The sequence below is a fragment of the Terrapene carolina genome, unplaced genomic scaffold, assembly GCF_002925995.2.
Source record: "Terrapene carolina triunguis isolate 2854851 unplaced genomic scaffold, T_m_triunguis-2.0 Scaffold89, whole genome shotgun sequence".
NCBI classification, from domain to species: Eukaryota; Metazoa; Chordata; order Testudines; family Emydidae; genus Terrapene; species Terrapene triunguis.
In genome coordinates this window covers 6,043,661-6,068,807 of record NW_020664440.1, presented here as the reverse complement: position 1 = coordinate 6,068,807, position 25,147 = coordinate 6,043,661, and the positions used below count along the sequence as shown (strand labels likewise).

The following is a 25,147-nucleotide window of genomic DNA, read 5'->3' as shown; positions in this document are numbered from 1 at the left end:
GCTGTGTTGTTGCTGTGTTGGTCCCAGAATAGTAGAGACAAGGTGCGTGAGGACTGAGAGGTCAGATATGATCGTTTTGTGAAAAGTGTTCACCCAGGGGTGATATGGTGTTTTTGTCTTTTACCATTTTTCTGTGTGAGGTCATTTGAGAGGCTCATGATTGTCTGGTTTGACCCACACAGTTGTTAATTGGGCACTTCGTGCACTGGCTGAGGTACATCACCTATTTTGATAGGCGTGTGTAGGACCCATAGATCTTGAAAGATGTGTTGAGGTGGGCATCGATCATCATAGCAGTGGAGGCCTGCATCTATGGTTATGGCAGGGTCTGGTGCTGCTTTGATCTGATGTTTCTTGGTCTGTGGGGAGCTTGCCTCCGATGATGAGGTTGGGGATTTGTTTGAAGGCCGGAAGAGGGGGCTTAGGAAAAATTTCTTTCAGGCTATGGTCCCTATCGAGTATGGGTTGTAACTATTTAATGATAGTCCGTATGCATTCCAGTGTGGGATAGTAGGAGACAGCTCGGGGTGTGCAGTTGGAAGGTTTTGTTTTGTTTTTTTCCAGTACTGAAGCAGGTTCTCTCATGGTATTTGAGTGGCCCATTCCATAACACAATCTACTTATCTGGGGAGTGTCCCTGTTTAGTTTTGAGTGTGTGAAAGTGTGTATTCTCGACTTTCTCCTCAGAACATATTCTGTGGTATCTGAGTGCCTGGCTGTAGATAACTGATTTCTTTGGCTGTTTGGGGTGGCTACTGGATCTGTGAAGGGGAGTGTGGTGATCCAGGGATTTCTTGTATACAGATGTTTGTAGGGTTCCATTGTTGAAACTGATCATGGTGTCCAGGAAGTTGATGCTGGTTCAGGCATGTTCTAGAGAGAGTTTGATGGCTGGGTAGTGGTTGTGGTGGAAATGTAGGCAGGAGTTTAGATCATCTGTCCAGTGGATGAAAATATCATTGATGCATCTCAGGTATATCATTGGTTATGTGGTACATTTGTCCAGAAATTCTTCCTCAGGATGGTCCATGAAAATGTTTGCATATTGGGGATCCATTTTAGTACCGCTGGCTGTTTCCATAGTTTGGACAAAGTATTTGCTGTTGGATGTAAAACTGTTATGGGTGAGGATGAAATGGATGAGTTCAGCGATGTGTTTGGGGTGAGTATCTCAGTATTGTCCATTGTCTTGTAGATGTAAGGTCACGTATGTAATATGCGTCATTAACCAAATTTAATACACAAAGACCAGAATACACTTAATATAGCAAAGAGAAAAGAGAAACTGATTGAAGTTAAAGGAGAATGTACTTTACACTAAAAACATGATATCACAGCTTTTCGCCTACACACATTGGCAGTGGTTCCAATAGCTAAAATGGAAAAGTAAAAAAATATATATTTTTAGATTCTTTTAATTCAGTTTAATACCTGGAAAGGAGAAACAGCTAGTACCACATCACAAGACAGCTCTCTGTGATCCATCAGCAAGTGCTCTACAGTCAGTAAACTATTGACCACAGTTCAGAAACATTAGGGGAAGGGATCATAAACTTCACATTTCAGAATTTTGGGTTGTCCACAGACAGCCTAACAAACTAGTCTCAACATATAACATAAGGAGTAGCTGGAACAGCGAGGTGGGATCTGTCCTAAAGGCCTGGAACCATTAGCATAGTTCTAGATTTATTATTAAATGTGTGTACTTGATAGCTAGGTGAATTTCCTCAACAGTCTACAGAATCTACAAATCGTTTGGGTTAGAAAACTGAGCATCAAGTTTATTGAAAAAAAATAAGGGTGATATTTTGAAAAGCATTCAGGCCATATCTGCAGGGACTATAGCAGCATAACTACAGCACCATAGTTCTGCCAGCAGAATCCCGTAGAGTAGATGAAGCCTAGACCGAGGAAGGCAGTTTGGGTCTCAATTCATATACGTACTCTGTATCAGTATATGTCTATCTCTGATTCCACTGAAATCTATGGTAAAGTGCCTCTAGGCTTCAATAGAAGCAAAGTTTGGCCAATGTTGGGTTTTTTTTTTTAAATCCCACCCTTAGTTGATTCTCCCAGGAGTAGTGCGTAGTGATCAAAACTCCACCCAGTGTCCACTGAAACACCTTTAGAGGAGCTCTTTCTTTTTCTGTTTGCCTTTGCTCAGCCAGCTGTCTGTGGTCCTCACACACTGTTTCCACATGAGTAAAACTAGAGCTGGTTGGGAATTTTCCATCACAATGATTTGCTGATGGAAAATGCACAATTTGCACCAAATCAAAATTTTCCATGGGGAAATATCAGTTTTGCCCCCCCACAATTTGATTTTCTGAATATTTCACTTTGGGTTGGTTCAATCAGCCTATTTTGCTTGGTTGAACAGATCTGCAACATATTGTTTTGAATCAGTTCAACAAAACAGTGAACTGCATTTCCCTATCAGTGCTTTTCCTCATGGGATTTGTCATTCAGGCCCCCATTTTCTCCAATGGTTTGAGGTCCCTGGAGGTCTACAGCTCCCATAATGCAATGTAGATTGCCTTATGACCAAGCTCTGTATGGTGCATCATGGGAGATGTATTCCAGTCAGGGAGTCAGGCCCAAAAGAGAGAAAGAGGGCATCAGGCTCCTGAACTAAAATTCCATAAGGCCCAACAGGAAAATGCAGTTTAATGTTGAAATGATTTGACTGAAGTCCTCTGGGTCATTTCAACCAACCAGACCAAAACATTTAAATTTTCAGGAATGTCCACATTTTACTTCGATCAAAAATGCCAAAATGAAAAATGTAAACATTTCCAAACCAAAAGCTTTCCAAATTTCCTTTCTGTGAGAAATTTTGAAATTTCAACGTTTTGTCCCAAGCTGAGATAAAACAAATGTTGAAATGCTAGATTTTCCCATTGGATGGAAGTGCTGAATTTGCTCAGTTCTACTCCAAACATTTTCCTTTTGAGCTGAAACTTTCCTTCTTACTCATAACTACCTTCAGGCATAGAATCATAGAAGTGTAGGAGTGGAAGGGAACTCAGTAGGTCATTTAATCCAGTCCCCTGCACTCAGGGCAGGACTATGAAATAACTAGACCATTCCTGACAGGTGTTTTCTAACCTGTTCTTAAAAACCTCCAATGACGGAGATTCCACAACATGCCTAGGCAATTTGTTCCAGTGCTGAACCATCCTGACAGTTAGGAAGTTAGGATATTCATGTTAAGATGCAAGTTCGGCCCAGAAAAAGGGGGCACTGGTAGAAGATCCAGACACAAGGAACAACATGCTTTCTAGCTGTTTGCAGGAGGGCAATAAATAACCTGATGAACAAAAAAGACAGATGGTGAAAGTTGCCAGCATATTGATAGTATTACAATTACAATTATATGATGTAGAAAAGAGCTACAAAACTTGAGTGGATCTAGTGAATCTGGGTCCAGCTAGGTACCTAAAACACTACAGTGGGCCAATAAACTCCATACAGAGGCACCAATTGAACAGAAAGAAGCAGTATTCCACAAAAACGACATGGAACCTCAGTTATTTCACGCTCTCACCTCCTTGGATGTTAATAGATTAGCTAGACTGTCTTTCTGTTGTTCCCCCGCTACACATATCAGTGTACCTCTCTCTTTCTTCAGGATTTGTTTCTTAACATTCTTTTCTCCTTCTGCTTCCTCCCCCAGCCTGCAAGCAAAATTCACCCTTTAGAGGACCCATAGAAATGTAGGGCTGGAAGGGACCTCAAGAGGTCATCTAGTCCGGCCACATGCTGATATCCAATCCCTCTGCACAGCTAAGCCTTCTCCAAGCCTTTATGGTGAATTTCACTCCTGGGTAGAGGGCCAGCACAAGAGCTATGCATCGCTTTTATCCTATGTAAACACTGCTTTAATGGTTTAAGGAGGACTGAAGAGGGTCATAGGCTTGGTGCAGGCTCTTTGCTCAGGGGTGAATTTCACCCTTAATATGGGGATAGTGATGCAGAGAGCCCACATGTTGGGGAGAATTTTACACACACACACACACACACACAACTTGCTTAGGAGTATTTAAAGATCAATGTCAGGTAATGCAGGCGCACACTTTCATAGAAGAATTTTGTACAACCCAATTTTAATAGGAATGTTTCCATACTACTTATCTTGTAAAACTCCATTTTGGGTATTTAAAACATTCCCCTGAAGTGTTTGTAATCCAAACACTGCAGCAGGGTAGTGAGGCCCAAGAAAATAAAGCTGATGATAGGCAGGTCAATATGATTTCATTGTCCAAGCTGGTGAGAATTAAACTGCACCAAATAGGACTATTCCATTTAAGTTGGACACTTAAGAAATTCTACAGAGATCTGACACCATCCGTAATGCATCGAGACGCTATGTTTCAGCACTGAAGAAGAAATACTCCTCTATTTGGTTGATTCCCAACATTTGCCTTCCAAAGTTCTAGTAGCTCCCTCTTTGACTGGACCAGCTCTCATGAAGGAACTTAAAGGAACATTCAACTAGTTCAAGCCAAAATCGGACCGAATTTAAGATTATAAACGTTCTGGCCGGTAATGGTTTTTATATCCATCCAAAACAACATAGGAACAAAACACCGCACACTGGAGATTAAAAGCCATTAGCCACCTTTCCCTTTACAACCTAGTTTTAATCAATTCTTCTTGTTCTTTTCCCCCAACAACTACAGAAGAGCTTTGTAGAGGCAAAACGCCAACTAATATTATTCCTGTTAGCATGGAAACAAATCTTCCACTAGTTAAAAGTGAGGCCAAACGATTTGTTTTTTTAAAGGCATCTCTTTGAAGTACTGTAGTAGAGTATATAGACAGAGGGAAAGGGGCGTAGGGTGCACCACCACAGATCTCCTCTTTGACCTTGAACAATCCAGTTAGCCTATCTGTGTCTCAGTTCCCCATTTATAGAACACGGATAATATTTCCTACCTCACAAGGGTACCACAAAGGTAAATACATTAAAGACGGTGAGACACCAAGATGCTGTGGTAACAGAGGGTCACACAAGCACTTTAGATAGATATGGAGGCAAAAAATTCAAGGTGCGAACCACATTGCTAATAGCCGGTGCACAACTGTGCCTGGCCCTATACAAACACATAGTGAGAGTCAGTCCCTGCCCTGAAAAGCATACAGTCTAAACTGGCAAGACAATGGGTGGGAAGGGAAACAGAGAGGAAGTGATTTGCCCACAGTCACACAACTAGTCAGTGGGAACAGAACCAGGTCTCCTGAATCCCAGCCCCATGCACTAGTCCATGCTACTTCCCATCATCCCAGCAATGGCTCCTTTCTGGGTGGATCACAATCAATGTGTAAACCTACCTGTTACCTCCCAATTTGCAGCTGCTACAGGAACCTTACTAGCACTCTGGAAGTTGGACTGGATGCCCAACTCCATTTTAAAATATTGGCAGCTGGCATACAATGTCTGAACATTTATCCCTGTGTATTAGTTGTAAATTAAATGGTATCTCCAAGAGCAATTCAGCCTACTTTAGAATTTCCCATCTTATTTATTTATTTATTTATAACTAGTGTTCCAAAGCTGGATTGACAAAGCCTCCTGGACTGACAGACTGGATGGGCAGATGACCTGGAGAATTGGCTCTCTCTTTCCTAGTGCTAATCCCAAAATGTTGTGCTATGATAGGTAGCAAGTGACAATTTGAGATGGTGCACAACACACGTTTTGTCCTGTGTATTTTTGACTGTATTGAAATCTGTCTGCTCAAGGGATTGTGGTCACAGGGGAAAGAGTTCATAGGATCTGTTTCTCCTGAGATTAAACCCTTTAGAAATAATGTTTTTGTAAATCTTACTGGCCTAGCAAAAGGTGAAATTCCTTTAGACTTTTAGAATTAAGCAGCTTCTGCATTGCTGGCCTTTTGCTGCCAAAAATGTTGTTTCTTCTTTGCTCATACACACCAGGTTTAAAGCTTTTTTGGCTCTGTGCCATTCCAGGCTGGTGCCTTACAACTTGTACCAGCTAGGATCTTTCATTTATTAAATATAAATATTTGTATGATTTTTCTAATGTGTGTACATAACACATGGGTAAAGTGGAGTTAAATTCTCTTCTAGTGGCTATTATTGCCATCAGCTAATGAAGTTGCTCAGTGGTCTTATGCGTTAGAAGCTTGTATTTTTGCATCCAAATGTTCCAGGTTCAAACTTTGCAGAGCACCCATGAAGGAGTGCATTACACATACATATTGGATACAATCTGCATTACTTGGCTACACAAGGTATTTTGAGTGATTGCTGAAAGGAGCATAATGGTAAGAAAAGGTTAGACAAGAGGAGTGGCCAGAGACTTTTTCCAGAGACTTATATGTCTGCTTTTATCTGGCTCTCTCATTTAGAGTCCTCCAAAGAAGGTGCATTACTTAGTTTGGTTTTTGGATGCATATTCTAAACAGAACTGAGCAAATAATTTATAATGATTAGACACATTCTTCCTGTTTCTGTACACAAAATGTTGAAGCAGAATGTATTTCTATATTTGTTATATGCATTTCTTTTAAATTATTCAGATTTTCCACAAGCAGTTTTTGTACTCTGGCTTGTTGGCATGCAGTTCATTGAGAACAGTGTTCAGGAAAAAAAAAAAAGTTTTTTTTTTTTTTTTTAAATTCACAAATCAAAAAAAGTTAGATCAGCTTTACAGTCGGTTGACAAATATAGAAGGTGAAAATTTGCAAAACTTACATTGAAATATTTCCCCTTTCCATTATTTCAAATTTCACGATTTCATTAAAATTCCAACACTGGAAATATTTCCACTTTGAATATTTGAAATTGGAGCTGTATTGGTTAGTTTTGCTATGACGTACTTCCCACCCCGCCTTTATGGAGGAAAGTAACTCTGAAAATCAGGGTTTTGGAGTACATACAACATAAAATGTATTTTACTGTAACATTCTCTCAAGATTAATGCACAATTTTCTGTTCATGACACATTCCTGCCAGTAAAGTTGTGTATTAGCATATTTGCAGAAATCCATCACTAATACAGCATGCATAGAGACCATCTGAATTAGTTGAAAAATTTAAAAATATTTATTAAAAGCTTTATTGCAGAAGTTATCCACCCCTAATTCAATATACGAACAGATTTCTTTGATAAAGTAATTGTTCTGCTGTGTCAGTTTAGGTCAGACTGTCAATTCTTTGGTAAAATCTAGCACGTTAATCCTACCAATATGCATGAAGTTTCTGGAAAACTCAGTCTTGGGATTTTCTTTGTTAATTGGGTAGGTCCAGTATGTTTAGAATGTGCACTGACAGCATTCGGCAAAAGTAAATGAGTTGAAGAGCAGAGATCACAAATTGTCGCTATAAACCAGAATACGGCCCGGGATACTGGTGTTTGGAAAATATTCCTTTCTGGATTTATTTGGTACTATTCTGGTGGGTGGATTCTAAGTATTATGTTATCTTTGCTGGGCTGCTCTAACACTTAGGGCACTAAATGAGCACTTGTCCTTTTATCAGTTCAGAGTCCATTCATCAGATTAAATGATAGAAAGAAGGTCTAGCTAGGTGCCTGCTTTTTCCATTTGCTCTACTCAGATTATGAGATTAGAGCCAAACTACGTACTGCTCTTAGCTGTGGAAGGATGTACAAGAAGCTTCCTATCTTCTGGAGCATTTCCTCCAGGGCAGGACACAATAGCAGTCCCAGTACTGTGGGGGCTGCTCACTTCTGCTTTGGGTGGGGGTGGAGAAAGAGACCATGGCCCAACCTCCCCTGCTGCACCAGCTCAAAAAGCAGGCCTGAGCCACAATCAATCTTCCCTGTACTTCTCCTCTGAGAGAGCCATACCATCTTCTGCTCAAGGTTTGACATAAGGGACACAATCTAGCCCTTAATGTTTGAACCATGTGAAACATTTCAGGAGTGTCACATTTTCAAAATGCAGCCTGACGGTGTAAAGTTAGCTGAACTTTCATAAGTCCATCCATAGCAGATTGTTCCAATGAAACTTTGTCTACTGGGTAATTTTTATTTATTTGTAACAAGAAATGTGTTCGGTCCTACATGTTGTGCGACAGGTTTTCTAACTGGATTTTAAAAAGCCTGAGGATAGTAGCACTAGCCTAACTCTGCTCCCATTGAAACTTGTGGCAAGGAGTATATTCTTCAGTGCTACAGGAAATAGAATAACCTGCCCTCATTGCTTGAAAGCTCTCTCAGAGAGATGGAGATGGGCGAGCCACTAAAGAATCCCTTTTCTGAGATTGGGCACTCAACCCATGTTCTGCTCACTTTTCCTCTTTTGAATCTCATCCAGAGTTGGATATTTTATTTGGGGGTGGATGAGGAAGGTCCTTTCTCTGATATTCTCTTTTTCCATAAGGACTAAAGGAACATCTGGGACTCATCGTGAAAATTCAGTTTTCCTCTAGGGAGTTTTGTCTTGTCTTTTTTGGGGAGGGAGCAAGAAAACCGAATAATGTGCATTTCTTTGAGGGAAGGGGTTGGTCCATTGCAGGAGCGTCTTGCCACAGTTTCACCGGGGTATCTTCTTTACTATTCTTAACCAAAAGTGCCTCCTAGATACCCAGTTAGTGACCACGGCACTGGCTGAAAATTTACAGGCATTTATAGAAACCTCTCCTCTGAATGACCCTATAGCCAATTTTGTTCATAGCTCCTTTGATATCCTTTGGAAATAGCAATGAACTCCACAGCCAAACAAGTACAGAGAACAAAAAACATTCAGATAAAGCTGATGACTATAGGGCACTGGCAGATATACCTACATTTCTGTGCAGTGGTGCTGCAGTTCTATTGTCTCTTTGGTTAAAAATCCCCGGCTGTGAAAATAATAGGTTTTAGTAAGCTTTTGAAGATTCAGCTTTGTCCACATTGAAGACTGGGACTTAATCTGATCTCCCTATTGCAATCTCTCCCTCTTTGGCATTGATAATTTCCTCACTTAGGGAATCCAGAGGAAGGTTGGTGGTGTTCTTGGAGGTGAAGTATTTTTTGTCAGCTTCACCTCTTTCTGGACGTGCATTAGTCCAAGGCGATTATACCATCATACCAGAGAAGTCATCCTTATGAGTAATCCGAGTTTGGGGGTTTTCTCCTCTTTTCTATCAACCAATGGAAAGAGTGGAGGGGAGAAGTCAGGTTAATCCTCCCTTAGCAGAGGATTCTTACACACTGGACAGAAGTTGTATGGGAAATAAATCAGCTGCTATTTCAAACCCTCCTGGGACCAATTTGAACTCCCATCTACCTCCACGGTTGGTTGTATGTTAGTTCACACTTGCTCGGGCTGGCTGTATTCTGCCCTGTCTGCCTAGTGCAAGTCATCACTCCATGCCCGTCTCTGGCGGGGACATTGGAAGTGGAGACTGAAGCAGAGGAATAACTATTGGAGAGGAGAGTAATTTAATGAATGTTTACTCTTAATGTAGTCAGTCCTATACAAAACACACAGGAGGACAGAGACTGACACTTCACTGACCTCCTCCATGCTGGTTTGATCAGCCTTTTAGCTTGGACTTCAATAGGAAGCATTCCTGGGTTTTGGCAGAAGCCATTCAGGCATGGCCAGAACTGCCTGCAATACAGCCTGAGCCATAAGGGCAAAAAGAGGCTTTCCCTTCCTACGGCTCCCTCCCAAGCACGAGTCTCTTACAACCATTGGCAAGTTTGTGAACAGAAAAGGCATTAACATCACTGAGTACCTGTGAGCAGGAAGGGTGAAAGGGAGGAAGGTACCTCGACTGTCAGAGGAAGGACACGCCAACCATTAATTAAGGCAAGTGGCTAAACCCCACCAAGAGTCACTAAGGCCTGGTCTACACTAACCCCCCAAGTCTAACTAAGGTACGCAACTTCAGCTACGTGAATAACGTAGCTGAAGTCGACATACCTTAGTTCGAACTTACCGCGGTTCAGACGCGGTCCACACGCGGCAGGCAGGCTCCCCGTCGACTCCGCGGTACTCCTCTCGCCGAGCTGGAGTACCGCAGTCGACGGCGAGCACTTCCTGGTTCGACTTATCGCGTCCAGACTAGACGCGATAAGTCGAACCCAGAACTTCGATCCCCAGCCGCCAAACTAGCAGCTGGGTGTAGACCAGCCCTAAAAAATGCCCAGAAACGTAAAACATGTTGCAAGGGTGCCAAAGCTAGAACAGGTTTCATGTGGGAGCTGAAGAGTACTACTCAATATTGCTGAGGGAGGCAGAACATTCTAAACTGAAGCTCAGAGTGGGCTCCAGTCAGCACATGGTCACGTTCACCCAGGATTGACAGCTTCACACTGCCTTCCCAGGAAGCAATGGAGCCAGCCCATCAGCGCTAGGTCAGCTGTCTTTCCTTGAGCGAGAATGCAAGGCTCATAAACAAACCATGTAACATACAAGCAGAGATTCTCCAGATGCGGCTTTAAGTGCTGTGAAATTCGTTACAAGGAGAGAAATCTTGGAGAATGCACTGTGCTGATAAGGGTGCTACAACCCCTTCTGTTTTTGCGAGTTAACTAGTTACTTAGAAGGTGGACTTGTGGTTAAAGTCAAAGAGCAGGAGGTCTCAGTTATATTCCCAGTTCAGTCCATGCTTCCTATGTGACCTCAACCATGTTGCTTAACCACTCTGTGCCTCCCTTTCACCACCTATGAAATATGTCCCTACTACGTAGGGATGCTGGAAAGATCAATACAAGGTTTGTAAAGTACTCAGTGACCCTAGGATAGGGAGTGCTATGCAAAAAAAGCAAAAAGGACAATTTGAACAAAATTATAAACAGTCTTGCAAAACTGGCACAAGTCTTAACAGCCCAAGGAAGGGGTGGGGGGGGGAGAAATGAGGGGAGACCTTCAAGCTGGTCCTGCCAGCATTGGCAAATGTGGTAACTGGCTGCTCTACATTCCTACATGTGTAGGGAGCAGAGATATATCGGAGGCCCCAGCAGCTTCCTCACCACAGGATGCCTCAAAGTGCAGGGATGGCAAGTATTTGGGATGTAGAACTGCAGAGCTGGGAAGAGAGCACATGGATGAATTTCTACTTGCTCGCTCTACCAACTTAATTTTAAAGACATTTATCATCGTTAAAAACAGTTAAAGTCCATTGTATTTCAACAATAGGTTTATTTTATTATAAGAAACGTAACATGACATTAAGTAAAAATGCAAAAATTGTGCAATTATGGCAAAATGTTTAAAAATCCACACATTTGCCCTCATAGGACTACAGTACTTCTTACTAACATACCTGAGCACTGAACATTGGATGCCATTTCTAAACAGCAACAGGGAGCTCTTCGATTACTTGCAGATCATACTCACTACACATGTCTGATGCACCAAGATCAGTTTTAGTGATTTAATCAACATCAAAATTTAGAAGAAAATGGAGAATACAATTATGTTGTATTTTGATAAGATTGGGAGGGGGAATATTAAAATTTAAAGTATCAGCATAAGAGTAAGTGGCAATTTAATAAGGGCAGTCTAAACAAGAGCAGAAAAAATGATAAATGGGCAGAGAGAGGACGCAGCGAGCCATATGTAAAGTACCAGTACCTTTGGTGCAGTTTTAATCAATTGTTCTCAAACTGTGCAAGTTTATTTTGAAAGTCTGATGCTGCAGCAAGACTTTACCAGTTATCTGACTTTTAAAGAATTTAAAAGCATTTAAGAAGTGGCAAAATGTCTCAGCTATATTTCTGTTTAAACAAATTATTCATGCATAAGATTCAGTATTTTCTACTCCTATGCAAGTTCCAGGATTTAGCTTTTAAGCACATTACAGTCTTGGATCACAATCTTATTTTGAATGGTTAAAGAAAATGGAGATCTTCGTACTTTAGTGCAGATAAACAAAATTAACAAACCTACTGCAGAATTAACCACAGCATATTGTACTTCTATACATCACATGACCAGTCAATTGTTAACTCAAAATTCTAGTTCATATTTTCAAGTAATATATTGAAATTTGTTCTACTAAATAAATATAGAAGATTGTCAAAAAGCAGCAAGAAATCTTGTAAATAGTCAACCAAGCTTTTAAAAAAACAACAAAAAGTTACATAACACTTTTTGGAAGAAAAAAAGTTGTACACACTAATGCAATACTGTAAGGGAGGGTGCTTCAGAAAGCTTGCAGCTAGAGTCCTACAATCGCACAAATAGAGCTAGCCAGGGACTATGGAAAATGTAAAAAAAAGCCACAGAAATAGCCTTATAAGAAAAATTCTTATTGTTGGCTGTGGATAACAATAGTATCTCGAAGGAACTAAACAAAAAGAGAAACCACATACCTTAACCTGGTTTAAAAATGCAATCATAGCAACTATGCATATGCTCTCGATCTTAAACAGTTTCAGGGATGTTCCAGCACCCACACCTAAAAGAAGCAGTCTGGTCAATCTCTGGACAATGAGGTATGTAAATGCAAAGAGGCTTTTTTTTTTTTCCCCTTTTAGTTTTCACAGTTCATTTATTTGATATTTGTGCAAGATTTAAAAAACCAAACCAAGTGAGTTTGTTTCTTTAAAAAAGAAACCCTACTTTGTGACAACAAGGCCATACACTGAGTCAATGTTATCCAAAATCTCTCAACAGCTATGCCAGGGTGTTAAACTATTACTGAGTGAAACATTTGGCTTATGGAAACAGCTGTTAATCCAGATAATGGCCATCCTTTGCTACAATGCCTACCATTATCAATTTAAAATAAAACAGCTTTCCTTTACCTCAATTGGAGAAGTTAATCAGTTAAATATATAGGAAGATACAACATGCCTCGTTCTGGAGAGAAGATTTGTAACAAATTACACACCTGGCAAAGTAGAGCTGATATGAGCTCTAGGATTAAACTTTTCCCTTTTACATCCAGTTTTAACGATTGAAGAAGAAGCTAAACTTTAAACTTACTTTGTCATTAGAAAAATAAGTTAGATGTTCAATCCACAGAGAAAGTGTTATAGTATATTGGATCCTTATTCTACACCTGCATTTAAAATTCTTTAAACCATGGATTTCTGTGGACAACTTTGTTTTAATAAATTGGATCATGAAGACAGCTCAGTAGTGCAAAATTTTTCACATTATAGATCGGAACAGAATAGTAAAAGGTAATTGGGGGTTTGGAAAAAGGAGAATAATCAAGTTAAGCCACATTCTTCAGTATTACTTGAGCACATGCAAACACTTTATGAGAAGCAGCATGAGCTCTCCACAAAATTAATAACCACTAAGGCCATATCCTGTCATCATTCTGTGCAGGAACTCCCACTGCAGTAAAAATATGTTAAAAAACAACAACCCCACAATGGCAGGATAGGGTCCTAAGAAGACAGACTCCATTAATAATAGCAGGCTGTTTTAAATAGTGATGTAGGGTTGGCCCATTCATTTCAGACATACAAGTATTAAAAATGTACTAGCACCATCAACTTTTGGGTTTAAGCCCTTTATGGGATGGAAAATGTTTTTAAGCAGTGTCAAAACTGCTTTTCAAGCACTACATTTAATTGGCAGAAAATAGCTATTTATACTGTTAGCTTGATTTTAACAAAGCCCACAGATAGAAAATGATAGTATGCCTTCTCTGTTTCGGACAAATATACTTCATGTTCTGCTTCCAACTTCAATATTTCTCCCAAACTAAGGTAGTGCACAAACAACATTATGAACATTTTAGTAGACTTCAAAACAGTAAAAAAATAATAATCAGGAGCTAGCATTCCTCTATGTACTTTCAGTTGATCTAAAATAAAGACCTAGTGATATTGCCTCAGGATTTTACCCGTATAAAAAAAAAAAGTCACTTCAAACTAGCTTGGATGTCCTTAGCTATTAATGCTAATTTTCTTTCATTGTAGTGCATAGTTATCCTGGCTCTTCTATTCTTCGTTTACTTTTATCACAAAAACACCCCTCAAGAATGACATGATTAAGTGTTTACCAGAAAAAAATGCTGATAATTGCACTTGTAACCTCCTTCTTGCTCCCCTGGAAAATATCAGCGATTTTAAAATGAACCAGTAATTCCCTCACCAGCCTGCAACCTTTAAAGAGCACCCATCCCCATGTACAAAAAACTCTCTCTTTCAGCTTACATTAAATACTGACAATTTCTTTGTTTTCTTTTAAGACATGTTTTCTCTAACATCAGATACCACTGAAATCACTAAGGCTTGTTACCGAATAAAATTAAATAACTTTCTGAAGACACTGCGGATACAACTTAGCTACAGCACATTCAAAATGCCGGCCTAAATCCCAAAGCCTATCTGGAGTCTCATACACTTTTTGCCACTGGTCAGTAACCTCATCATACTGATACAGTGAATTCTTCCTGCTGGTTCTGAAAACATGTTCTTCAACAGTGACTTGAGTGGCTCTGACAAACAAATGGAGTTTGTTTTTGAAGAGTACCAGTTTAATATAGGGATTAATGGACTGATCGCATGGAAAGTCCTTTTTTCTAGTCCACTTATTTAGCTCGATGTCATAGGCCTCTACGGTAAACATACGCTGATGATTTCCACAGGTTCCAGCGATGTAGTAGATGGAGTCATTGTATACAGCTGCCAAGCCTTGGATTCTAGGCACAGTCATTGGGGTTAAAAAACCCCAGTAATCTTTCTGTGGATCATAGCAGAGGAAAAATTCTCCTACAGAGACAAAAACAAAAAATACCACAAGTGTAAGATGGAAGTTATGAGTTATTGTTCTGAATGCAGTTCCATGTGGCTGCCAGACTCTGAAATCAGGTTGAAAAGGGGGGAGCCTGAAGGCCATCAACAGTGCAATGCTTTATTTATGTACATGTTAGCTATCCTTTACTACTTCTAAACCATGTTTGAGGTTCTGGGGAAAGTCCTTCAAGGCTCTAAAGCTTAAGGTGTTTCAAGTATTCGCTTGGTTCTTTTATTTCCTGGTAAAATAAACACTATTTAATCATCTATGGATTATAAAGAACTTCTGAATGAATTGCATGAAAGATGCTAAACCTGGGAAACTGTGCATCTTAGACCTATAAATCTTTTGTGTTGTCTTCCCTGCAAGCAGGGAAATGGATGGATTAGTCACTTGCAATGGTTTGTTTAAAAGGATACCAAATGGAGTCCTTGCATGATTTAGTTGGGGATTGGTCCTGCTTTGAGCAGGGGGTTGGACTAGGTGACCTCCTGAGGTCCCTTCCAACCCTGATATTCTATGAACCTGCTAACTAATTCACTATTACTTCTTTTTTGGTTTGGACAATAATGAGCTTCATGTATTGACTGCACAGATTACTAGCTGAAAGTTGAAAATGACAGAAGTTCAGACAGAGAGAAACTAAAGCTGGTGCTTTTCCAATTTGGGTAAGGCTGGTGTGGATTATAAAACATTCTTGGTGAAGCTGTCTTTTAGGGCTTTGAAGAAAAAACATAGTTTCCTCAAAGGGTGCGGAATATAGTATAACAAAGTTATTTTTCCCTCACACGAGAGCATGTACTTCAAATTATATTTAATAGCATCTTCCATATACATATTTTAAGACATCTTGCCAAGCAACAGTGTAGATAAGTATTCTTCCACCCAATTATGGGAATAAGGAAAGTCTGCAAGAATGGTAGGAAATTAAAATGGGTGGAGTTTAGTTTAAAAGATTAAGCTACATGGGTACCTGTAGATTTCTCTACACTGAGATACAAAATTAAATAATTAACAGTTGCATTCCAATGAGTCTTTTAAAGCCAAAGTCAGCCCCCAGACTTGAATCATATGAACTTGTTTGGTGGACTTGTGTAGTGGCAAGGGCACAAGACTACTTGCTTGTGAACAGTAGCAATTGCCATGCTGCTTCTTTCTAGGTAATGAAAGTTGCAGAATGCAGTTTTTGCACCAATAATACAGTGGAAATTAATAGTGTTTTGCCCGTGAGGCTTAGTGTAAGGAAAATAATCTACAGTTAGACTGGGTAGGCTGGGTAGCACAATGGATTAGCTTCTTTATTTGTGTAAGCATCAAGTTAGCCCACACAACCATCCAACAGCAAAAGTTGCACAGGTGCATTCTCGTGCCTCCTGTAAGATGTGAGCAATAACACTCTTATTCGGAAGTTTCCACTTGGAAGTTACTCTCATATTTCACTAAAAAAATTCTGTATGTTTTCTATCAATTAGTTATTTCAGGAAAACAGTTAAAGCTGACATACTTGCTGTAACAAGCCTTTAATAAGTTGAGTGTAGATTTTTAAGCAGCAGGCTGAAACAAAACGTTAACGGATGAACAACATTCTATGCATTGCACCAAATCTACTGCTAGCACTCCCTTTCAATAAGACACACACTAAGGGTCATTTGACTTAAACCCAAATAAAAAGATGGTAAACTCAGAATTCTAGCTGAAACTCCAGACTGACATACAGCTACATGCTTTTCGCTACCACAATTTGGCTCTCTCTGCTCACTTAGTCCAGGAACAACAAAAAGAAAAAGCAACCACTCTGCAGAATTCTCTCCAGAGCCCATGGAATCCCATCAATCCCACTCAGTGCAGCTGTGGTGTGCAGCTGGGAGGGAATCATGGCACTGATTTGCAATATTGCCTCCTTGCAAACCTACATTGGTTTCTTCTCCCTCTGGAAGTAATGCTGAGCTGTCAGCATCTTTTGTGGATTGCCCTTCACAAAGATTGGCAAGAACAGAGAGGGGGAGCCTGTCAGGAAAAGGAGCCAACAGAAGGCCCAGGACTGACATATTGAGCCCTTAGCCTCTACAGGTGCTTAGAGATGTGTTGGATTTCTCTGCAGATCTTGGGCCTCCCATTCAAATAGTCACCTCAAATTCTACAAAGCCAGTTCTTGGCCGTATCCAGTTCTGGGCACCACACTTCAGCAAAGCTGTGGACAAATTGGAGAAAGTCCAGAGGAGAGCAACAAAAATGATTAAAAGGTCTAGAAAATATGACCAACAAGAAAAGATTGAAAAAACTGGGTTTGTTTAGTCTCGAGAAGAGAAGCCAGAGCGGGGACATAACAGTCTTCAAGTACGTAAAAGGTTCTTACAAAAGACGAAAGTGTTCTCCTTAATCACTGAGGAGAGGACAAGAAGTAATGGGCTTAAACTGCAGCAAAGGAGATTTAGGTTAGACATTAGAAAAACTCTTCCTAACTGTAAGGGTAGTTAAGCACTGGAACAAATTACCTAGGAAGATTGTAGAAACTCCCTCATTGGAGGTTTTTAAGAACAGGTTAGACAAACACTTATCAGGGATGGTCAACATAAGAACGGCTGTACTGGGTCAGACCAAAGGTCCATCTAGCCCAGTATCCTGTTTACCGACAGTGGCCAATGCCAGGTGCCCCAGAGGGAGTGAACCTAACAGGTAATGATCAAGTGATCTCTCTCCTGCCATCCATCTCCACCCTCTGACAAACAAACAGAGTCTAGGGACACCATTCCTTACCCATCGTGGCTAATAGCCATTAATGGACTTAACCTCCATGAATTTATCCAGTTCTCTTTTAAACGCTGTTATAGTCCTAGCCTTCACAACCTCCTCAGGCAAGGAGTTCCACAAGTTGACTGTGCACTGTGTGAAGAAGAACTTCCTTTTATTTGTTTTAAACCTGCTGCCTATTAATTTCATTTGGTGACCCCTAGTTCTTGTATTATGGGAATAAGTAAATAACTTTTCCTTATCTACTTTCTCTACATCACTCATAATTTTATATACCTCTATCATATCCCCCCTTAGTCTCCTCTTTTCCAAGCTGAAAAGTCCTAGCCTCTTTAATCTCTCCTCATATGGGACCCTCTCCAAACCCCTAATCATTTTAGTTGCCCTTCTCTGAACCTTTTCTAGTGCCAGTATATCTTTTTTGAGATGAGGCGACCACATCTGTACGCAGTATTCAAGATGTGGGCATACCATTGATCTATATAAGGGCAATAATATATTCGCCATCTTATTCTCTATCCCCTTTTTAATGATTCCTAACATCCTGTTTGCTTTTTTGACCGCCTCTGCACACTGCATGGACATCTTCAGAGAACTATCCATGATGACTCCAAGATCTTTTTCCTGATTTGTTGTAGCTAAATTAGCCCCCATCATATTGTATGTATAGTTGGGGTTATTTTTTTCAATGTGCATTACTTTACATTTATCCACATTAAATTTCATTTGCCATTTTGTTGCCCAATCACTTAGTTTTGCGAGATCTTTTTGAAGTTCTTCACAGTCTGCTTTGGTCTTAACTATCTTGAGCAGTTTAGTATCATCTGCAAACTTTGCCACCTCACTTTTTACCCCTTTCTCCAGATCATTTATGAATAAGTTGAATAGGATTGGTCCGAGGACTGACCCTTGGGGAACACCACTAGTTACCCCTCTCCATTCTGAGAATTTACCATTAATTCCTACCCTTTGTTCCCGGTCTTTTAACCAGTTCTCAATCCATGAAAGGACCTTCCCTTTTATCCCATGACAACTTAATTTACGTAAGAGCCCTTGATGAGGGACCTTGTCAAAGGCTTTCTGGAAATTTAAGTACACTATGTCCACTGGATCCCCCTTGTCCACATGTTTGTTGACCCCTTCAAAGAACTCTAATAGATTAGTACTTAGTCCTGCCTCAGTGCAGGGGACTGGACTAGATGACCTATTAAGGTCCCTGTCAGTCCTACATTTCTATGAAGTATGTTACAATTAGGTCTGTATATATTCTTACAGCAGAATGATATAATTCCATTGGTAATGGTTTAATAACAAAATAACTGAGGCCTTTCATTATGGCACAGTAGTTGACATCACTATAATGAATTCAGGATCTCAGAACAGACCGCTGCGTAACCTACTGGTAAACTCAGTCAAGTTCTCCAGCATTCCCCCTTCACTGTAAAATCTCTTGCTCCTTGGACTTACTTGTAGACTCCATTTTAGACAACACATCCCTAGTGTTTGTAAACAATCACAATTTCATGAAGTCTATTTAATCTACTCCAATTCTCCTTCACCTTGTATAACCTTGTACTAAAATAGGAGGCTCATTGTCAGAGGTGGTCAAAAACTGGATTTTTTCCCTCCATGGATGAGGGTTTTCTGACCAGCTGTACTGAGCTTACTAAGCCTCTCAGGAAGTGAGGAGAGATTGTAAAAGCCCCCAATAAGCCTACAGATTACATGGGGTGTGGAGGCAAAAAGGAGGATAAGTTCCCCCTCACAATGAGCCTCTTAAAGTATACAAGAGGTGGAATTGCTGCCCCCACTTTAAGCAGCAATGTCATGTTTCCATTCTCCACTGCCCCTCCCATCTCCCCTCTGTTCTCCCCCACCCCCATTTTCTCAGTTCCCTACTCCTCTGGCACTCTTAAAATCTGCAGGAAGTGACCAATTTAGGAAGTTCAAAGGAGTAGAAGCACTGGAACTAGACAACTCCCTTCCCTACTGATAAAACAAAATTGCTTACACAGTTAAAGCACCTTACCCTGTAAAACATAGATGTTCTCTTTATATTCCACAGCACTATGAAATTCCATTGCTACAGGCATTGGACAGACAGCTGTCCAACAGTTCTCTCTGCTGTCGTAACACTCCACAGATTTTAGTGAATTTCGGCCATCTCCTTCATAAACACGACCACCTATTGCATACAGTTTACCACAGCAGTGAACCAGTTTGCAGCCTATTCTGGCACGTAGCAAAGGAGCCTTAGGTAGCCATCTATTGCCAGAGTGATCATACATCCAAAAGTCACTCTCTGCTCTGTGGTCTATGGAGACCTCACTGCTGCTTGGCCTGTAGCCTCCTGCAATGTAAATATCATTATCAGGTGATACAAGAATTCCAACTTCCCTCAAATCATTTGGTGGTTTGCATAGTTTAAACACTCTCCCTGTGACTGAATCAAAACAAGGCACTGTTTGCTTCTTTCCTGAGTGTTTGTGGGCAGCATCAAAGCATATGATCATTTCAGAAGCAGTCATTCCAAGCCGTTGTGTATACCCATTGGCACTAGGTTGTCCCTTTTGTACACAGCTTTTGGCTATAGCCTGTGCAAACATGGGAGGGATTCTCTCTAAAAATGTTTCTTCCAACAGAGGCATTCGGATGCATTTGGCAAATATTTCTGGAAGGTGCACTTCTCTTTTATTTTGTTCATGTTCAAACCACCTTATAACGCTGTCGTAAACATGCTCTTCTTTGTCTACGTTTAAGTCATCACTGTCCAGTATACTTATGAGTTGGTCTTTTCTCAACTGGAGAAACTCTTGCTCTTTGGTGACACTCAGAAACTTTTTACGAATGTAGTCTTGTGATCTGTCTTTGAGTTCCTGATGACCATAGTGATCAGCAAAGATAAACACCCCAATAGAGTTTTGTGGGTCCAAATGACTGATCATATATTTAGCACACTGGTCCTGTATGGAAGGGATCTGGAAGATACTAGCTGCAGTGAACAAAGCTTGGACATTGGCCTCTGTCAGCATTACTCTGGAGGTATATGCATAGTTCAATACTAAATGCATTGACTCTGCTTCAACACCAACTATACGAACTTCTTTCTGGGTACTTTCTGTAAGGCCGCTAGTGAACATAGATCTACAAAAGAAAAATATTTAGCAGTTTATTTTCAATTCCCTTCTATCTACAGGTCTAAAGATAACTGTAATATAGTTTATCATAATGTGCATGCCATTCTAACAGCTAGCGCTGTCGATTAATTGCAGTTAACTCACGTGATTAACTAAAAAAAATTAATCACAATTAATCGCAGTTTTAATCGCACTGTTAAACAATGGAATACTAATTGAAATTTATTAAATATTTGGGATGTTTTTCTACATTTTCGAAAATATTGATTTCAATTACAACAAAGAATACAAAGTGTACTGTGCTCACTTTATATTTTTATTACGAATACTTACACTGTAAAAATGATAAAAAATAGTATTTTCAGTTCACCTCATACAAGTACTGTAGTGCGATCTCATTATCGTGAAAGCACAACTTACAAATGTAGATTTTTTTTGTAACATAACTGCACTCAAAAACAAAACAATGTAAAACTTTAGAGCCTATAAGTCCACTCGGTCCTACTTCTTGTTCAGCCAATCACTAAGAGAAACAAGTTTGTTTATATTTACGGGAGATAATGCTGCCCACTTCTTATTTACAATGTCACCTGAAAGTGAGAACAGACGTTCACATGGCACTTTTGTAGCCAGCCACATGCCAGATATACTAAATATTCGTATGCCTCTTCATGCTTCGGCAACCATTCCAGAGGATGTGCTTCCATGCTGATGACGCTCGTTAAAAAAAAAAAAAAAAAACGTTAATTACATTTGTGACTGAACTCCTTGGGGGAGAATTGTATGTTTCCTGCTCCATGTTTTACCTGTATTCTCCCATACATTTCATGTTATAGCAGTCTCAGATGATGACCCAGTGCATGTTGTTTGTTTTAAGAACACTTTCACTGCAGATTTGACAAAATGCAAAGAAGGTACCAACGTGAGAGTTCTAAAGATAGCTACCGCACTAGGCCCAAAGTTTAAGAAACTGAAGTGTCTTCCAAAATCTGAGAGAGACGGGGTCTGGCGCAAGCTTTCAGAAGTCTTAAAAGAGCAACACTTCGATGCAGAAACTACAGAACCCGAACCACCAAAAAAAGAAAATTAACCTTCTGCTGGTGGCATCTGCCTCAGCTGATGAAAATGAACATGTATTGGTCTGCACACCTTGGGATCATTATCGAGCAGAACACATCAGCATGGACTCATGTCCTCTGGAATGGTGGCTGAAGCATGAAGGGACATATGAATCTTTAGCGCATCTGGCATGTAAATATCTTGTGACGCTGGCTACAACAGTGCCATGTGAATGCCAGTTTCAGGTGACATTGTATAAAAGAAGTGGGCAGCATCACCTCCTGCAAATGTAAACAAACTTGTTTGCCTGAGCAATTGGCTGAACAAGAAATAGGACTGAGTGGACTTGTAGGCTCTAAAGTTTTACATGGTTTTATTTTTTAATGCAGTTATTTTTTGTACATAACTCTACATTTGTAAGTTCAACTTTCATGATAAAGAGATTGCACTACAGTACTTGTATTAAGTTAACTGAAAAATAATTTTTATTTTTACAGTTCAAATATTTATAATACAAAATAATTATAAAGTGAGCACTGTACACTTTGTATTCTGTGTGGAAACTGAAATCAATATATTTGAAAATGTGGAAAACATCCACAAATATTGATATAAATGGTATTGTTTAACAGCGCGATTAATCGCAATCAATTTTTTTAATTGCTTGAAAACCCTACTAACAGCACATATCTGATCATCATTCATATAATGCGGTACGGTCAGTTACCTAAATATAAAGTGCACTTGTACTCTTACAAGTGACTCAGAAATGACAGTCTGGAGTTTCATGTTTGTGTCTCATTAATTCCATATCAAGTTTGCTCAATTTACATATATAAATAGGTTCTCTCGAATTTCCAGTCTGCACACGCAACCCAGGATCATAAGTTGTAATGCACTGCATGTCAGTATGCTAAAATGCATGAATGATGTTAAGAAGGTAAGATAAATAAATTTTGAATGATATGATGATAAAAAACATGGAATGGATCTCCCACAGAGAAGAGTTTTTGTTTTTGTTTTTAAAAAGACAACATGAAGATGAAATCATTTCCAAAGTAAGTTTCCTTAAAAATACGGGTACTGCCAATTCATTCATTTTAAAAGCAAATTGGAAGAGATCATTAAAAAAAAAGAGATGTTTATTAAATCTGAAATGTCATCACTAGCAGAAGTTACACAGAACACAGCTGCAGATGGGTATAAGTTTTATAATTGCTATCAATAATTAAAATATTATTTAATAAGTTATAGAAGTGATTTTGCACTTGGTAAATACTAGTGCAGGGACCTACATACTATACCTGAAATAAGGACTGATTGCAGCAAGAACATTCCTATGACAGGAAAATGTCTTCCCATGATCAACTTCCACTACAATATCTGTCAGCTGTCCTTCATCGTACATTGTTTTAAGTTGTTGGAGAATACTGCAAGCATGAAAGGGATCCATTCCACTGCTGACTGTGTTTGAAGAAGGAATTCCATTCAGTGTTTGTGAAAACTTACTTAGTTCTATTTAAAAAAAAAAACCAAAGTAGTCTTACTCGTATTGCAATAAAGAAAAAGCAACAGAGCACACTATCAAGAATATATCCATATTAACACAAATACACCATATATCAGCATTAAGAATGACTACTGATTTGCGATTCCTCATTTCTCTAAATTCCACAATCTCCTATGTGGATAAATCTGTAAATTACACCTATCAACTTTAAGACGAAACAGTCACATGATAAATATTTTGCACTTATATATTATATAACCTTTCACCCAGTTATCCCAATCCTTATTGATCTATATGAAGTATTTTATTATTCCATTTTTACAAAAAAAATGAAACAAGTCAGTGACTCAGGTCCCGATTCTCCAAACACTTATGCTTAACAATGAAATGGGAAATAAACATTGGCTACTGACTTTTCCAAATAACTGGCAAGATTACAGTCCTAAAGTACAGTTTACATTTTCAATAGCAAGTACACACAGCCATAAATATTAAATAACATTGTATATAAATATGTATGTATTTTACAAAAATTACTTGGTTAGCACTTAAAATTATTACTCAAATGTGAAAGGACTAGACGTCCATTGTGAAAAGAAATGAAAAACTGTACATTTCTGAAAATATCTGATGGTTCCTAATAAGGTAAAGCCCAAAATGAAAATGTTTCCAGTGCAACAACCTGTTTCGTAAGGGAAACAAGTCTTCTGCTCAACAACAACAAAGGAAAGCTCAACAGGAAAAATGAAGTGTTGAAAACTGCAAGTCGGATAATGCTGCTGACTGCACAGAAAATGGTCATAATGCATTCAGAGCTAAACACATTTTAAAAAGACATGATGGATGGGAGATTTAAATCCTGTCTTGTGCTAGTGTGCTGCAATGTTTCCCTATTCAAAAGTCAGACACAACCTTGCTCCCACAAGTCCCAGTGAAATCAATAGGGCTCTGATGTCCACAAGACTCTGCTGGCAGGCTTGGGGCCTAAGATTTTCAATATCTCATTGAATCACTCTCAGAGCAATTCTCAAAAAATACTCCTTTTTCCAGAGAGAACTTTAAGCACTTCCCTTAAAATGAGTATTCAGTAAAAGAGTCTCTCCACAGCACTGAGTAAGACATGACAACTCTGATATTCTAAACTAGAGTGCATGTTCCTCAGTACAGGTGAGTCACCTGTCCTCGTTTCGTATTGAGAACAGTCAGTGATGCTACTCAATAAAAAATAGCAACACTTTTCTAAGGGTATGTCTATACTACAGCGATTGATCCAGCGGGGGTCGATTTATCATGTCTAGTCTAGACTCGATAAATCGACCGCCGAGCGTGCGCCCGTCGATTCCGGTACTCCACTGGAGCGAGAGGCGCAGGCAGAGTCGACGGGGAGTGGCAGCGCATTGAAGACACCGCGGTGAGTAGATGTAAGTACGTCAACTTCAGCTACATTATTCACGTAGCTGAAGTTGTGCAACTTAGATTGATTCCCGCCCCCGCCCCCCGTGTAGACCAGGCCTTACTTCAACTCCAACCCTTCCTCGTGCCTCAAGACACAGCACAAACTCAGAGAGCTGCAAGAAACATACACTTCCTTCTGTAGGTGTGAGACGGGAATGCAAATTCCCGCATTCCCAACACTGGACAGGTCCAAAACAACTCTCCCACCTGCCAGTCGCCTAACCAACATGCAAAACCAAAGGAGCTCCCGATACAAATGGAATTGGCAACGTATAGCTTCCCACCCCTGCATCCCAGCTTCTTTATTTGCAGGATTTGACACCACTGACCTGGAAACTCCTCCCACCAGCTCTCTCCCTAATCTCCCTTTTCAATCAGTTCCATGACTGCTCACCTCTGCTCCCATCCTCACTCTGTTCTCCCCAACATATATTCCCCTCACGTAGCACCCCACACACTCTGACCCCCCACATTACTCCTTCTGCCTCATTCTCCCCTCAGTTAGACCCCCAAATCTGCACCCCCAACCAGACACTCTCCCCCACATATTA

At 39.9% G+C, this 25,147-nt stretch overlaps 1 protein-coding gene across 1 annotated transcript; it reads right to left on the bottom strand.

The window, feature by feature from the left end:
- Positions 1-11,128: 11,128 nt before the first annotated feature.
- KBTBD8 (kelch repeat and BTB domain containing 8) lies at positions 11,129-23,149 on the bottom strand. The gene is made up of 3 exons (XM_024206221.2): positions 22,936-23,149; positions 19,465-20,579; positions 11,129-14,659 (listed from the first exon to the last, which is right to left on the bottom strand). The coding sequence occupies exons 1-3, from the start codon at positions 23,082-23,084 to the stop codon at positions 14,196-14,198; spliced, it is 1,728 nt and encodes a 575-aa protein (XP_024061989.1). The 5' UTR covers positions 23,085-23,149; the 3' UTR covers positions 11,129-14,195.
- Between the last annotated feature and the right edge of the window lie 1,998 nt (positions 23,150-25,147).

Bases quoted from the DNA above. Each gene is read 5' to 3' on its own strand.
- KBTBD8 (XM_024206221.2), bottom strand. From the start codon at position 23,084: ATGGATCCCTTTCATGCTTGCAGTATTCTCCAACAACTTAAAACAATG. The intron at 20,580-22,935 runs GTATAGTATGTA...TTTCTTTTGTAG, and splicing joins GCAATCAGTCCTTATTTCAG to ATCTATGTTCACTAGCGGCC. The intron at 14,660-19,464 runs GTAAGGTGCTTT...TTGTCTCTGTAG, and splicing joins GAACATCTATGTTTTACAGG to GAGAATTTTTCCTCTGCTAT.